The sequence below is a fragment of the Pantherophis guttatus genome, chromosome 10, assembly GCF_059756535.1.
Source record: "Pantherophis guttatus breed Tessera chromosome 10, ASM5975653v1, whole genome shotgun sequence".
Taxonomy (NCBI): domain Eukaryota; kingdom Metazoa; phylum Chordata; class Lepidosauria; order Squamata; family Colubridae; genus Pantherophis; species Pantherophis guttatus.
The window spans coordinates 17,526,963-17,543,175 of NC_142072.1; the positions used below are offsets into that span (position 1 = coordinate 17,526,963).

The 16,213-nt window shown below is 43.9% G+C and overlaps 1 protein-coding gene across 1 annotated transcript; it reads right to left on the reverse strand.

Annotated features, from left to right (window-relative positions):
• Positions 1 to 1,510: 1,510 nt before the first annotated feature.
• Positions 1,511 to 14,867, reverse strand: FAM110D (family with sequence similarity 110 member D). The gene is made up of 2 exons (XM_034413522.3): positions 14,752 to 14,867; positions 1,511 to 4,324 (listed from the first exon to the last, which is right to left on the reverse strand). Exon 2 carries the CDS (start codon positions 4,001 to 4,003, stop codon positions 2,954 to 2,956), a length of 1,050 nt encoding a protein of 349 aa, XP_034269413.1. The 5' UTR covers positions 4,004 to 4,324; positions 14,752 to 14,867; the 3' UTR covers positions 1,511 to 2,953.
• Between the last annotated feature and the right edge of the window lie 1,346 nt (positions 14,868 to 16,213).

Sequence of the window (16,213 nt, forward strand, 5' to 3'; positions counted from 1 at the left end):
GGAAGGATATTGCAAAATCTCAATTCCCACCCCACTCTGGGGGCCACCAGAAACCTGGAAGAGGAACGGGCAACACCAGGCAACATGTCTCCGCGTGCCACTTTGGGCACACGTCAGTGGTGGGTTGCCCCCGGTTCGGACCAGTTCGCAAGAACCGGTAGTAAAACTGGCAGGAGATAAGATCTGTGCAAGTGCTCAGTTTCTTAAATAAGCCTTCAATTTCAAAGTCACCTTTCACAATTTGATGTGAAATAATGTGTGAGATCTTAAGCATCCACATTATTAGAGAGGAAGCTTTACCATTTATTTCTCTGATTTAAGAAATGTAAATGGCTGCCCAACTTTAGCAGAGTTGTAGACTCTGCTAAAGTCTATGAGTTGTAGAACTGCAACTCGTGGCAGTTCTACAAAGGATATTTAGACAACTCCCAGATCATCTCCACACCTTTATGCCTGACTCTTTGGCAGGTGTGCTGTGTTTTTTTTTGGCAGCTCTGTTGTGAATTTTTTAAAAAAAGCTCTGAAATCAGTTTTTCACTGGAAACTGTGGAGCCTTGAAGAGATCCCAGGCCCGGGGCAAGCCATTTCTCTACTGGCAGAATTCTTGTGTCTTCTCTTCTCCTGGCTATTTATAAGGAGCCCTGGTGGTGCAATGCTTAAAGTGCAGTATTGCAGGCAAACTCTGCCCACAGCCTGGAGTTTGATCCTGATGGGGCTCTAGATTGAGAATCCAGATTGTTGGGGACAATATGCAAATAATGCTTACATTGTAAACTCTCCAGAGAGCCCTGTAAAGCGCTATGGTATGGGGCGGTCTATAACCCTAAATGCTATTGCTAATTGAACTTCCACTACTCTAATGGGTCCATAAAGAGTAATGGTGGTCTTACAGCTTTGTATCCTCCCCCAGCTCCCCAATGAAGCAGGGATGGAATTGACAAGAGTTGTGATTATATTCCTACTTCTTTGTGTTGATATTCTTATCCTCTTCCCTGTTTTATGGAGGGGAAGGGAGAATTTTGTTGCTGCATGTGCGTGATTTGTGTTCCTTATTCTCAAAGCTGCAAGAAATGCAGTAGGGTACATTTCAAATTGTGATTAAAGGTTAGGAGCAGAGGAGGTATGGAAGTATCCTTAGAGAGCCTTTTTTGATTCTTCCAATCATCAAAGTAGTAAACAGTCCGAACAGAAGGAAACACAGCTGAATAAAATCCTCAGACCTCCCAGTTTTCCAGAAGCACATGCATCCTTTTTTTCCCCACTTTACCAAATTCAAGGGTTGTGTTCTGTGGCTGCCTAGTGCTTCTCCCAGAACAGAAAATAAATTTATTTATCTATTAATCAAATTTATAGAACCGCCCAACTCAAACACTCCAGGTGACTCCAGGAGATTTACAGCATTAAAAATCCACATTGTAAAACTCATAAAATCATCCAGCCTGACATCAGCCGAACCCCCTCAAGATGCTGTTTTCCAAAAATTGGTTAGTATTGAGCAAAGGCAGACAAGTTTATCAACAACTTTTTTTTTTAATTACAAACACTGGGAAGCAGAATCATCTTGCAGCACAGGGAAGGAAGTCATACAGGCTTCCACATAAAGGAAGAGCCAAGCACACTGTTCTATGCTGAACCAAGCTATCAGGAAAAAGAAACCTTGGATGATTCAATAATATAGAACTACATTCAGATAATTCTGCCAACAGGAGTGGAAATTCCTTAGAGCTCAGCACTTCATTAGTGATCTAAATAAGCAGTGATTAATAACCCAACCAGCCAAAGTACACAGGGATTGTTTGTTAGCAGGATATCAGGATATACAACAACCTTGTAGAAAAGGTGCTAGGTAAACCTAAACTTCCACTTTAAGTAGTGTTTCTCAACCTTGGAAGCTTGAAGATGGGTCGATTTCAACTCCCAGAATCCCCCAGCCAGCGCTGCTGGCTGGGGGATTCTGGGAGTTGAAGTCCACCCATCTTCAAGCTACCAAGGTTGAGAAACACTGACTTTAAGAAACTTCAAAGGCGAGTAGAGATTTGAACCAATTCTTCCTGTGTTCTCTGCTGCATCACAATGGCTGGCTCTCAATCAATGAGGAAAGAAAGGAAAACGTATTCCTCTGGCTCTGGATGGCAGCAAGAAATTTTAGTCCTTAAATTAGTCCTGGAAACTGCCTCCTTATTGCCAAGGGAATATTTTTCTATTTGAGGCCATCCGCCTCTGTTAGATGTCAGTTCTCAGAATCCTCAGTATGGTAACGAACCATTATTATGTAGCCACGACTGGGGGGAAAATTCAGCAAAAGTTCAAGACCAACCGGTTCTTAACAGTATTCCTTTGAGAAAGAGACATTTGGCGATATGGAGCCGAGGTGGCGCAGTGGTTAGAGTGCAGTACTGCAGGCTACTTCAGCTGACTGATAGCTGCAGTTCGGCAGATCGAATCTCACCAGCTCAAGGTTGACTCAGCCTTCCATCCTTCCAGGGTGAGTAAAATGAGGACCCAGATTGTTGGGGGCAATAGGCTGACTCTGTAAACTGCTTAGAGAGGGCTGTAAAAGCACTGTGAAGCGGTAGATAAGTCCAGTGGTGGGCTGCTGCATGGTCTCAAGGGTTTGGGCGAACCCTTAGTTCTGATCGCTGGCTGGGCCCGCCCACCTGCCCCTATTCTATGCTATCTATTTAAAACCTCGTTGGCTGGCCCAGCTGTGTTCCACACTGCCCCTGCTGTTCTCACCGTAGCTGCCTGAGCTGATTAGGAGCCTGTTTGAAGCTCCGTTTCTCTCCGAAAGGGGCATGAGCGGGCACAACCAGCGAACCCTTTGTTAAAGAAAGTGCAACCCACCTATGTATAAGTCTAAGTGCTGGTGAATCTTGCCATGATCCCCTCCAAAATAGGACTTCCCCTCAGTTGGGATAAAGGGAGAGCTTTGGACCCCAAGACCTTCATGAGTTCATACTGTAGATTCTTTGGACCTCGTTTGGGCCTGCTGACAGCTGTAAAGCCATTTAATGACACGGGCGTTTCGCTCAACAACAGAGACCGAGGCAGACAGCTTGTCACTTGGGTCTTCAGCAGACAAGGGCTCCCCATTATAGGAAAGGCCATCACGTTCAGAACTAGCTGACCCAATGCAGAAGGAACCAGCTTCCCAGCTGCCTGGTTTGAAGCGTTCAATTCCTAGCACCTCGACCAAATTCCGGTCCAAGCCACAGTAATTAAAGAATCGTTCTTTCTCTGAAAGAGGAAGAGAATAACTCAGAGTCAGCTCTTTCTTGGCTTCTGTTTGGTAATGGCCTGAGGAAGGAAAGGGCTGGTCAACATTGAGCTGAGAGTTGGCCTGGGTTTTTGGACTAGGCTCAGACTCACAACCCATGAATCCATTGAACATGTCCACTGAATTGGCAGTCCTTGTGTCCTCCTTCTCTGCAGGTACCCAAACCATGGAGTTCTCTTCTTGGGTCACTTCCAGATGTCCATCTCCTCCTAAGAGACTCCTTGAAGAAGAACAGTTATGAGGTCCATCTCTCAGTGGACCCTGAAACAGCCACTTCATTAGGTTGTTGTACCCTTTGCTGTTCTCCTTGTTGACCAGAGAACAGTCGCGTTTTTGCCGATAGATGACAAGTGAGTCAGGCCTCAGTAGGCGCCTGCTGCCCCCTCGCCGTGCTATGGGGGACTGAGGAGAAGGGGGCTGCTTCTTGGGTCTGAGGCCATCTTGGTCTGCTGTCAAGCCCTGAGGAAATTCACTCTGCTGGTGGAGGGTTAGGGGTCTCCTGCAGCATGGGGAAGACTGGGGAGTGTGGCTGAGCAGAATTGGCTCTTGACGGCTGTTGATCACTTGCCGAGATTTGACATATTTGGCTTTGTCAGCTTCCAGCCTCTCCACGGCACTCGGCGTCCGCCCACCACTGCTCATCTCCAGCTGCTTACGCAAGTAGTCAGGCCCTCGTGTGAGCAGACCCAGAGGGGAAAGTCCATCTCCTGGAGAAAGAGGCCTCATGCTGTATCCCCCGTTTCAGATATTGTGCAATTTCCAAAACCAAGATTGTTTTTGGTCTGCAACAATTGCATAAACAGATTATGACTAACAGGTTAAAAGAATTGGCAGAATTTTGTCCAACACCACACCCTGGAGAAAAGGAATATGGTTGTCCTGCATGAAGCTTTAGATCCTCTTCCTCAATCTCTTCTTGCAATGCTGGGAGCCAGTTTACTTGCTTATTTGTTTCTGATTATTGGAATTCAGCCACGCTTCCAATGGAGAGTGAAATCTTTCGGTGAAGACAGAACACTGTTGGATACTCGCCACTCCACGATGGTCCTAGAAGCAGAGAAGATTAATGAGATAATGCAGATACAGAATGGTATTTCCTATCACGTTATGATTCTTGAAAGATGAGAATTGCTGGGAAATACACACAATTAATCAGCCGTGATTAATATTTTGATTTTTTTTTTTAAAAAAATGAAGTGAATGTTTGTTCAAGCACTGACCTACCATTTGGGAAACTCCAGTGTTCCGGCTCAAAACGGATTGGCCGCAACAATGCCAGGTTGTAAAAAGCCTTACTCCAAGGTAATTTCCCACTTTGTACTATGGTTTTCTGAATGTTCCTGCTTCGAACAACTACAACTGCAAGAATGAATGAATGAATGAATGAATGAATGAATGAATGAATGAATGAATGAATTTTTCCCCTTCTGCTACACAAAATATAATCAATTGTTTACAAGAACTGAAGGCAGATCCACCACTGTATGACTGTTAGCCCTGCAAGGTTAGCCAGATCAACAGAGTCCTCAAGATGATTAGAACTATCCTTTATTAAGATAAGATGTTGCAATATAACAGTATTTTATAAGCCTGGCCATGTTTTCCTGTTATATACCCCAGGGATTAAAGGAGGGGCCAGACTAAATTCTTCCTATTAGTTTCCTTGGCTCAAAGCATATTTTAGCACCTTCTGTTGCTGGAACAATTTCCGAATCCTTTCTCCAAGGTCATCTCCGTGGCTGCCTTCAGTGACTAACCCACTAAGTTATTCCATACAATTCCTGGCAGATTTCATTTAGTCAGGCGACATCACTTAGATTCAGCCAAAGTCTTGGTCCCGGATTAGAAGGGAAAGATTTAATTTTTATGCGCCAACATTAAAATGCCAGGTTTTTGTTTTTTTAAAAAAATGTTTATTCCAGCATGTTTAAAATGCTCTGCAGGGCTAAAAGATGCTCCAGAAGATGCTTCATTTCAGAAGAAGAAGCTTGCCAGGGCAGGATATCAGATGAGCCCCACAGTTTCATACAGAGGTTTCAAGAGGAAGCCAAGCAGGAAAAAATAGAGGAACTAGCAGCCTTATCTTTATAGACTCAGCCATTCCCAGAACAAAGCAAACCCCACAAGCAACAAATGAGCACAAAAGTTCTTCTAACCCTGCTCCGGGCAACCAGTTGTATGAAAGTAGCCAAGTCTGAGGCAGGAAGATAGGAGGTTAGAAAAGCCAGACTGGGTGTTATGGATTTCCTTTCTGTTTCATGCAATTTGTCCTGTCAGGGTTGTCCTGACTTCCACCACCATGCCTGCTTCCTCTTCATAAAACAATGCCCAGAAATATTAGTGATGGTTTAGAACAGGGATCTCCAACCTTGGCAACTTTAAGCCTGGAGGACTTCAACTCCCAGAATTCCCCAGCCAGCTGGGGAATTCTGGGAGTTGAAGTCCGCCAGACTTAAAGTTGCCAAGGTTGGAGACCCCTGCTTTAGAACAGGATGCCTGGCTTTTTAATCTGGGGGGGGGGGGAAATGGACACAGAGAACTTGGCTCTTTTTAGATTGTTAGACGAAATCTCCATCTGTGTTGTGGTCCGCCAGCAGCCTGCGGAGCTGGCAGCGGAGTCGGACAGTGAGGAGGCTGGGGAGGAACATGGGCCAGTCCTGGAATCTGGGGAAGGCCCGGACGAGGGCTCTGCGTCGGAGGCAGAGATGGGGCTAGGGCCATCTGGGAGCGATGCATGGACTCCAGAGCCTCCAGAGGCAGATAGCAGAAAGGCAGAGGAACAGGAGGAGCCTGTTCCTACTGCATGCATGCGCAGAGCTGCCAGAAGGCAAGAGCAGCTGAAGCAAAAGGGACGACTTGGGAGTAAGGCCAGGAGATGATTGGCCTCTCCCAGAAGGCTTAAAAGTGGCTCTTGGGGTCTTTGTAGGAAAGCAACGTTGCTACATTTGTTTCTTGTCGGTGTCTCTTGCTTCTGAACTTTGTGGGGTTTTGCCAAGAAAAGCCTTTGGCAGGGTGCCAAAGAAGACAAAGGTTTGTGATAAGGCTGAAGGACTGTTTATCAAGGATTTGTTTTGGACTTAATTTGGACTAAGATGAGAATGAAGAAATTCTCAATTGTTCTAATAAAATATGTTTGTTTAGGACTGATTGTGTCTGGTAATAACTACTTGGGCCTAAGTCACAACAATCTGGTTCAGTTCCAATCCAGAAGGAAGACACACTGGAAATAAAATGGAGGCTGGAGACTGATTGGAAAGAGAAGTTCCCTTTATTGATGAAGCAGAACCACATGTGATTCTGGGCAGCTGACAAAATGGAGTTGAGAGTGGGTGGGTTTTTATACCTTCTTTGGGCTTTTGTATTTGAGCTTCCTGTTCCTGTGCAAGAACATGTCCTTTATATATTCTATTGGCTGTTGTCAGATTCCCATGGGATCATGTGGGGGTCATACCTGGCTTTATAGGGAAAAGAGGACATGCAAAACCTAGGTGCTTGCCTCTCGCTTATTGTTTATCTGAGCTCCCAGTTTGGACTGCTCTGGGGGTCATGCAATGAAGGGCCTTGTGTTCTGAAAGGGCATTGGGCAATTCCTAATGACTTTCATCCTGTGTTGGATCGTGGGTGAGGGGCTGCTTCTAATCCTATCACTCTGCTTTTGTTAGCTGTCAAACTTTGCTGCAAGCAGTTTCGAAATATCTTTTTTTTTTTTTTTTTTATTTTATTGAAAAGGTTTTCAAATACAAATTTTTCCCCCTTTTTCCCCCCCCTCCCCCCCCTCCCTAACCCCCCCTCCCCACCCTTCCCCCCCTGTGACTTCTTCGTAACAAAAAAAAAACCCTAATTCATAACAGGTTACTTACTCCCTCCTCAAAATACTGACCTTTACTTACTAAAAGTATTATAAATCCCCCTTTATCCATACATTTCAGAAAAGAAGAAGAGAAAAAAAAACAAAACAAAAAAAAACAAACACATTATACTATAACTATTATAAAATAACTAGTTTAACTAGTTTCGAAATATCTTGTCTCGAATGGATTTCTGCCTGCAATATTTGCTTTGCTTATGAATAGAGCCATCTAGATAGCTGGCTTCTTCTTTCAATAACTCTTTATCTCCTTAATCTGACATCTGCTGTGGGCTATTAAGAAAAAGCGGAGGCTGCTTCCTGCCTTTAAGAACATGTTTCTCCGTTTCTCATTTAAGGAAAATTAATATTCTGCCTTTTTAATATTCTTCAAAATATTTCATTCTTCGGGGGGGTGGGGAGCTTCCCACAAGATATTGCTGAATTATAAGCTGCCAACATCTCTCATTCTTGGCAATGCTTGACTGAGGCTGTTGAGAGTTCGAGTTTATGAACATCTGTAGAGACCATCCTGGGAAAGATCTTGGAAAAGTTCAGAGTGGATTTGATAGGCAGAGTGTGCTAGAATCTCAGTCGGGAATCCTTTGTGTATTAACCAATCAGAATGACATGATGGAAACATCTACCTGGGAATATCCGTTCAGGATGTCCCCACTGAGTTTTGCTGGGCAGAAAGGGTTAGCAAAATGTCTTCCTGTTCACATTTAGGGTTTCCTGACACCATGGTTTTCCCACAAGAGTAGGATTTGATGCACTCTTTTGTTCTTGATATACCTCTGACTACACCTACCATGTTTTCCCCCAAAATAAGACTAGGTCTTATATTAATTTTTGCTCCAAAAGACGCATTATGGCTTATTTTCCGGTTAGGTCTTATTTTGGGGGGGAAATACAGTACTAAATGCCTCCGTCTGCTGATGATCTTAACTGGGGCTTATTTTGGGGGTAGGGTTTATATTACGAGCATCCTGATAAATCATGCTAGGGTTTATTTTCCAGTTGGGTGTTATTTTCAGGGAAACAGGGTCTATCCCAACCTTGTCTAGCGGTAGGAATCTTGCAGTAACATAAACAGAGAATTCCATAGACCAAATTTATTTTTTTGCTTCTTCAACAAATGAGGATGTCTCTGCTAGGCTAGCCTTCTCCAGTCAGAAGCCTTGCAGAGGTATCAGAAGTATAGCTTCAAGAGTTACAGGTCCCTCTTGTTTGGGAATCCTGTGAATTGTAATCCTAGCTCATCTGGAGCAGGGGTCTCCAACCTTGGCAACTTTAAGCCTGGCAGACTTCAACTCCCAGAATTCCCCAGCCAGCAAAGCTGGCTGGGGAATTCTGGGAGTTAAAGTCCTCCAGGCTTAAAGTTGCCAAGGTTGGAGACCCCTGATCTGGAGGATATCAGGCTGGAGAAGATAATTGCGTAATGCTGATGCAATGAAGTAAAATTATTGTAGCCTTTGCCTCTTCAGGTTATTTCCAGCTCCCCAGCCATTCGCCCTTGCTAATTTTAAAGGGTGAATGAATACCAAACAAATTAGGCTGCAATGAAAAATTGCTGAGAGACTTTGCCTTCCTCTCCAGATATTCTCTAGTTAATCATTTGCAGGTACAGGAAGATAGTAGATAGACTTATTACAGTGATTGGGCCATAGGTCCTTTTTTAAAAAAAAAAAAATTTTCAACAACTTCTTCCTATACCTGCCACTGAACTTCTTTTAAACGGGCCTGCTCCCGTACCGAAATTAAAAATGGGAAAGATGGTAAACTAAAGAGTGGCTGATATGAGAGAGAATGCCATTGAGCTCAATAGGAAGAAGGCAAGGATTCTATACCCTTTTCTGCCCTTCATTGAGATTGCAGGTGGTTATTTATATACTAAGGGAGAAGCACATGATGTTGAAAAGTCCATCTAATTCCACAGGAGCCAATAGATCCCTAAACTGGATTCACACCCAAGATTTAGCATCTTGTAACTAACCCAGAACCATTTGGCTTTGGGAAATAGAACAGTGATGGCTAACCTTTTTGTCATTGCGTGCCGAAAGCTCGCACACGCATGCCCGAACCCATAATGCAATGTGCGTGCGATACCCCCCATGCGCCACGCCCCATGCATACACATGTGATGCCCCTGTGCTCCACCCACCCCCCAGCACATGCATGCATAGCCCCTGCACTCCCCCACCCCCAACGCTTGCACATGTGACCCCCTGCTCCCCTGGCACATGCGTGCATGACCCCCCATGCTCCCCCGCTGCCTGCACATGTGCATGGGACCCCGCGCATGATCACACAACACCCCCACCCCCACACATGCGTGCGCGTCTCCTGCATGCGCCTCATCCCCATGCATCCATGTCAGAGACCTGAAAATCAGCTGCCCTGTGGGAGGCATAAACACATGCGTGGTGGAGATGAGCTGGGGCGACAGCTCGTGTGCCCACAGAGAGGGCTCTGCGTGCCATAGGTTCACCATCACAGGAATAGAATAACAGAGTTGGAAGGGACCTTGGAGGTCTTCTAGTCCAACCCCCTGTTTAGGCAAGAAACCCTATATCAATTCTGTTGTGGCCCGTCAGTGGCCTGTGCAGCTAGTAGCTGATTCCGACAGCGAGGAGGCTGGTGTGGTGCTGTGCCAGCAGCCTGTGTAGCTAGCACTCGAGTCAGACAATGAAGAGGCTGGAGAAGATGTGGTGCCAGAGGCGGGGATTCAGCCAGGGCCTTCAGAACCTCCAGAAGCTCCTTTAAGTGAAGAGGACGAAGAGGAAGAGCCTCTTCTCGATGCACGGGTGCGCAGAGCTGCCAAAAGGCAGGAGTGGCTCCTCAGGAGGAGGTCTCCTCGAGAGTAAGGCTTGGGGCTAATTGGCCATTCCCTTAGCCTATTTAAGGAAGGACGACGACTGAGGCAATTTGCAGGGAACAACTTCGTTCACTCTCCTTCACGTCTTGATCTTAGTTCTCTGCAAATTGCTTCTGGGCATTCTGCCAACCACAGTAAGATTACAATTATTTATTCTTTGGATTCTTGTAGACTGTTAATAAAGTTAATTAACAGCCTTTGTTTGAGAAAGACTGATTTAATTTAGTAAACTAAGGTTTGTACAGACTTTGTGTGTGCTGCGTTCTTGGGGTCCGTAGCTGGGGCAGAAGAAATTCAGATAAATGGTGGTGGTGAAGATGCCGGCCTAGAAACCAGGAGACTGTGAGTTCTAATCCTGCCTTAGGCATGAAAGCTGGCTGGGTGACTTTGGGTTGAGCACTCTCTCTCAACCCAACCCACCTCATATTGTTGTTGTTATGGGGAATATAGGGGGACGAAGAAGTATTATGCATGTTCCCCACCTCGAATTACTTCCAAAGTAATAAAAGCAGGACAAAGCTCTAATAAAATCCTCCCTATATAATAGCACTAATAACTGTTCCATTCAGTCTTGATACAGATCACAGATGCAACTGCAGCAGGATGGAGCACCTAGCCAGCTGCTTGAGATGCCCAAGTGAAATTTCAGTCATTGCACAACTGTGTTTCTTCACTTGTTCCTAACCAGTCAAGCAGAAGCCACGTGCTGAACCCACTGCCCCCTCCGTCTGGTCTGAAAAACAAGGGAGCCATTTCCTGTGTTGTCTGTTCTATGCCGACTTTCTTAAGCTCTGTCTCTCCCTTCCCCTTCAGCCTGGGCAGTTGTTGATGGCCATGTCCCTTTTGATCTTCCAAATGTTTACACACACACACACACACACACACACACACACACTCACACAGTTTCCCTGAAAATAAGACCCAACCGGTAAATAAGCCCTAGCATGGTTTTTCAGGATGCTCGTAATAGAAGCCCTACCCCAAAAATAAGTCCCAGTTAAGATTGTCAACAGAGGAAGAAACAATTAGGAAAATTCTGGACTGTACGGAGATGGATGAATTAACGAAAGAAATAAAAGAAAAAGAAGATACAGAATATTATCAAGTATGGAATAAGGGGTATGATCGGCTAAAGACTAGGGAAGGTAAAAGGGAATAAATGATGTGATAAATGTGTAAAATATTGTAAATGAATAAAACTAGAAATAAAGGCACGATAAAGATAAAGACAATAAAGAATGAGAAAAATGGGGAATCTAGAAAGTAGAAAGTAAGAGGAACGAAACTGATATGTAAAAAGACGCACATAGGGTGTGTTGATGTTTTGTATGTTGTGTTGTGTTGTGGTGTTATTGTAAAATCAATAAAAAATATTTTAAAAAAAGATGGTCAGCAGACAGAGGCGTTTAGTGCTGTATTTCCCCCAAAATAAGACCTAACTGGAAAATAAGCCATAATGCGTCTTTTGGAGCAAAAATTAATATAAGACCCAATCTTATTTAGGGGAAATGGTTCCCTCAGCCAAAGAGCAAATTCTAGGCTAGAAATACGCTGACAGTCCCAAAGCTGTAAATCTTTTAATATCTTCCCATGTTCCCTAAAGATGAAGGACGACTAAAAACATAACTCCTATGAACCATCGCTTCATCTTTTCTCATAAGAAACATAATAGTCTTCTCATATTTATTATTCTCACCAGAGAGAGTAATATTTTGTCTCACCTGTAAACCTTTGAGTATTTCTGAATGACAACATGGCCAATGGGAAGCCAGGTTCAGTACAATGACGCAGCAACATCTACCGTATTATACAGGTGTTCCTTGAGTTACAACCACAATGGAACCCAAAATTTCTGTTGCTAAGCAGTTAAGTGAATTTTGCCTCATTTTACAGCCAACAGTTGTTAAGTGAATCACTGCAGTTCTTAAGATGGTAGCACGGTTGTTAAGTGAATCTGACTTCCCTTTGCTTGTCAGAAGGTCACAAAAAGGGACCCCAGGACACTGCACCTGTCATAAATATGAACCAGTTGGCAAGTGTTTTAATTTTATTAAATTAAATTTTATTTAATTAAATTTTGATCAAGTGACCATGGAGATGTTGCAATGGTCGTATCTGTGAAACTTCATCATGAGTCACTTTTTTTCAGTGCCGTCGTAACTTTGAACGGCCACTAAACGAAAGGTTGTAAGTCGAGGACTATCTGTGCCCCTGTAATAATGCATGTATTTACTATTATGTATACACCCATATAAAAAAAAACACACACCCATACGTAGACATCGAATTGCAAAATGTTTGCATTAGATAATTATAAAAAGAATTGTAACTGTTTACTGTAAGGACAGTGTACTTTATATTTTGTTGTATTTTTTTATTTGTTTTTTTTAAAAAAAAACATTAATCTATTGTTGATTGATTGCATCAATTGTTTCACTTCTGTTTGGGCTTCAAGGACTTTTGCAATATTTTTCTTAAGTCCTCAAAGCATTCAACCTTGTCTGAAGGCAGGATGTCTTAGGTTCAACATTTTCTATTTCTACTTGGAAAATAAACTCACGTGGGAGTCTCAGAAGGCCCCCACCCTCAAAAAGAGTTCTGACATGGTTGTACGGTCTTCTGGGAACACAGCTGAGCTCCCAACTTGGCCTGGTCCACAACTAATGATTGACCTGCACAAATATCAAGGAGTTTGTTTCTGGTGCACCAAAAACATCTGAAGCCATTTACTCTGCAAAGTTCTGGAATAACATCATATCTCTAGCGTTAATATGGACCTAATCAAACATTGTTTGCTGCCAGTTGTGGGGACAAACCAGAGACTCTCCTTGGGGAACTAGCTATGCCCTGGTGAGGTACTCCTGTCCAAAGAGAGTTTCTCTGGTGATCCTAATCAAAAAGGCAGCTTGGCTCACTTGCTCAATCTTTCTTGGAGCTTGGCTCACTGACAGCTAAGAGGAGGAACCCCATAAAAATACCCCTCTCCTCCCAAATTAAAACCATCGCTGAGTTCTTATGTTCTTTAGTAGTATATCAAAAAGCCATGGTGACCACAATTTCTCATAAGACCTGGTCATCTTGCTATCACATAATGTATGGAAGGGCTTCAAAAGAGACCCATCATGTCATGACTCTCCTCCCCAAGAAGCCAGCTTTCCCTAAGACCTGTGCATCTGAGGAAGAGCGTTTACAAAAACAGGTTACAGAACGAATTTCTACTGAACTTTTGCCTCTTGAATTCACAGCTATAAATAAGCCTGTCTGGTGCTAGCAGTCTCCTTCCACCCTGGGCCACACCCTCCAAATTTGGAGGTTTAAGTACAGACCTCACCAAATGGGATACATATGCCCAGAAGCCAAACACCACACCAGCCGCAAGAAGACTCCTCCAAAGGTTTATTTTGAGTTGCCACTTGCTCGCTAGAGGAAACCCACCAGCACAGTCACAAGAGTTGGCTCCAAGACAAGAATCTTGTGCCGTTTGGGGGATTATCTACCCCAAACCGATGCCTTTTGGATGTGTGGATTGGCGTCTGCCCCCTTGGCATCATCCTCAGGCGTGCCTCCCCTTCGGTGGGCTACAGCATCCATCACATCTTCACTATATATAAATTTAATTAAAAAAACAAACAAACAATCTCTCTAAGGATGATGGATATTATAATCCAAGGCAGTTCAAGGATGATGGATATTATAATCCAAGGCAGCTGTAAAATGCAAGGTTGTGGACAATTATGCTACGGATTTGATGGATGTGTTAGGATAGAAGTCTACTAAAATCCACTTTGAAAAAGCTTAGCTTAAAAGTCTTAGCTTAAAAGAGCCTTGGTAGTACAGTGGTCTAAAGCACCCTGTTATTAAGACCAGCTGCCTGCAATTACTGCAGGTTCGAATCTCGCCAGGCTCAAGGTTGACTCAGCCTTCCATCCTTTCTAAGGTAGGTAAATTGAGGACCCAGTTTGTGAGGGCAATAAGCTGACTTTGTATAAATATACAAAAGTATGAAGGTTATTGCTTAACGCACTGTAAGCCGCCCTGAGTCTCCGGAGAAGGGCGGCATATAAATCAAATTAAAAAAAAAAAGTCGACAGGATTAGGATCCAGTCTGCCTAAATTTCTGTCAGCCAAAACGTTACCTGGGTGGGTGAATGAATACATAACATTGTACGAAAATAGTACATAAAATGGTTTTTTTAAAAGGTAAATATTTCCCCTGCCAGTCATGTCCGACTCTACCCACCACTTTTCGTTTCTGGAATTAAAACAACTCCTGGGGTTTACACCAGATTCTGAAACAGACGGATTAGGTTCACAAAACCCACCAAGATATAAAGCTGCCAGCCACATTTTCACCTATCATGCCATGTAAACCTAGATGGATACATAACCAATAAATGACAATGAAGCTCTAAAATGCACACATGCCTAAGAAGTACTTTGATTTTCTCTTTGAACCTGAATGGACTGTTTATCCCAGTGTTTCTCATCTTCGGCAACTTTTGAGACATGTGGACCTCAATTCCCAGAATTCCCCATCCTGCACAGCTGGCTAGGAATTCTGGGAGTTTGAAAGCCACACATCTTAAAACTGGCAAACTTGGCTGGTCTACCGTAATTCAAATGAAGTGGAAGAGAATTCGTAGGCAGTAAGATCATTAGCAAAGCCAAGGAAAGCCAATTCCTGAACAGCTGCTCTCTAATCTGGCAGTCACCCGACATGCTGGTAACCAGGTCTGTTTATGGACTCACCTTCTGCTCCCTTTTAAAAGCATGGCAGCATCTTCAATAACATCCGAGCACCAGAAGATTTGTGGAGCAAGTAAGGGAAGTGAACGCCGTGCGGCCAGCCGGCAGCTGGTCTGCCTGCTGTATATACAGGCTGTCAAGACAGGAAAATGCTAATCCACACCCTCCTCGGTCTTAACCCCTTCTGAGCCACGTTGGTCCTTCAGGCTGCTTTTCACTCCCTTTGCCCAATGCTTTTCAGATTTTTTTGCCAAAGAATTCACCTTGTGCTCTCGGGAACGGAGGAATAAAGACCCTCAAAATGAGTTTCTTTATAAGGAAAGCATGTTTGTGTATGTGTGTCTGTTGATTTTGTATTTCCTGCACCTATGATGTAGATGCAAGTTTTGAGAACTTGGTTAAATACTGGTGGAGCGAAGTGGTCATCAGCTCAGGACAGGCAAGAATTTATTTCATGGTCTCAATCTTCCGATCTGCAATATGGGAATAACAAGAGCAGCCTGCCTTGGCTCTTTAATTAAAAAAAAAAAGAAAAGCTGTATGCATAAATTTCAAATCTTTATTGTCAGTGCACAACATATGTACCATGAGATTGGTTGAGCTCCCACAGTGCACCCCCCCACCAACAAAATACAACTCACGCAGTGGTGAAATCTAAATTTTTTTTACTACCGGTTCTGTGGGCATGGCTTGGTGGGCATGGCAAGAGAAGGATACTGCAAAATCCCCATTCCCTCCCCACTCCTGGGGGAAGGCTATTGCAAAATCTCCATTCCCACCCCACTCTGGGGCCAGCCAGAGGTTGTATGTGCCGGTTTTCCGAACTACTCAAAATTTCCGCTACCAGTTCTCCAGAACCTGTTAGAACCTGCTGGATTTCACCCCTGAACTAACGGTGAAGACAGAAAATCCCTAACCCAATAAATCATATTAACAACCACACAGTCCTATTGCACCAGTGTGAACAGGTTACACATTGCGCTGGCCTTTCAAGTCCATCCTACTACACAGTGATGGATTTCAAATTCAAACTACCGATTCTGTGGGTGTGGCTTTGTGGGCATGGCACGGCTTTGTGGACATGGTTTTGTGGGCGTGGCAGGGGAAGGATACTGTAAAATCTCCATTCCCACCCCAAACCAGGAGAAGGTTACTGCAAAATCCCCATTTTCTCCCAATCAGCTGGGACTTGGGAGGCAGAGAATAGATGGGGGCGGGGCCAGTCAGAATTGTTACTACCGGTTCTCCGAACTACTCAAAGTTTCCGCTACCGGTTCTCCAGAACTGGTCAGAACCTGCTGAAACCCACCTCTGGTACTACATAGATGTGATGTTATTTCGCATTCAGGAGTCTGACAGCCCACGGATAAAAACTGTTCTTCAGCCTGTTTGTGCGGCTGGCTCTGCTTCTATATCTCTAAAATAAAAATGGACACAATTAAACATAAAATGGGATTAATAGAAA

What these genes read in the sequence shown, in the direction of transcription:
- FAM110D (XM_034413522.3), bottom strand. Translation starts at nt 4,003, where the DNA reads ATGAGGCCTCTTTCTCCAGGAGATGGACTTTCCCCTCTGGGTCTGCTC.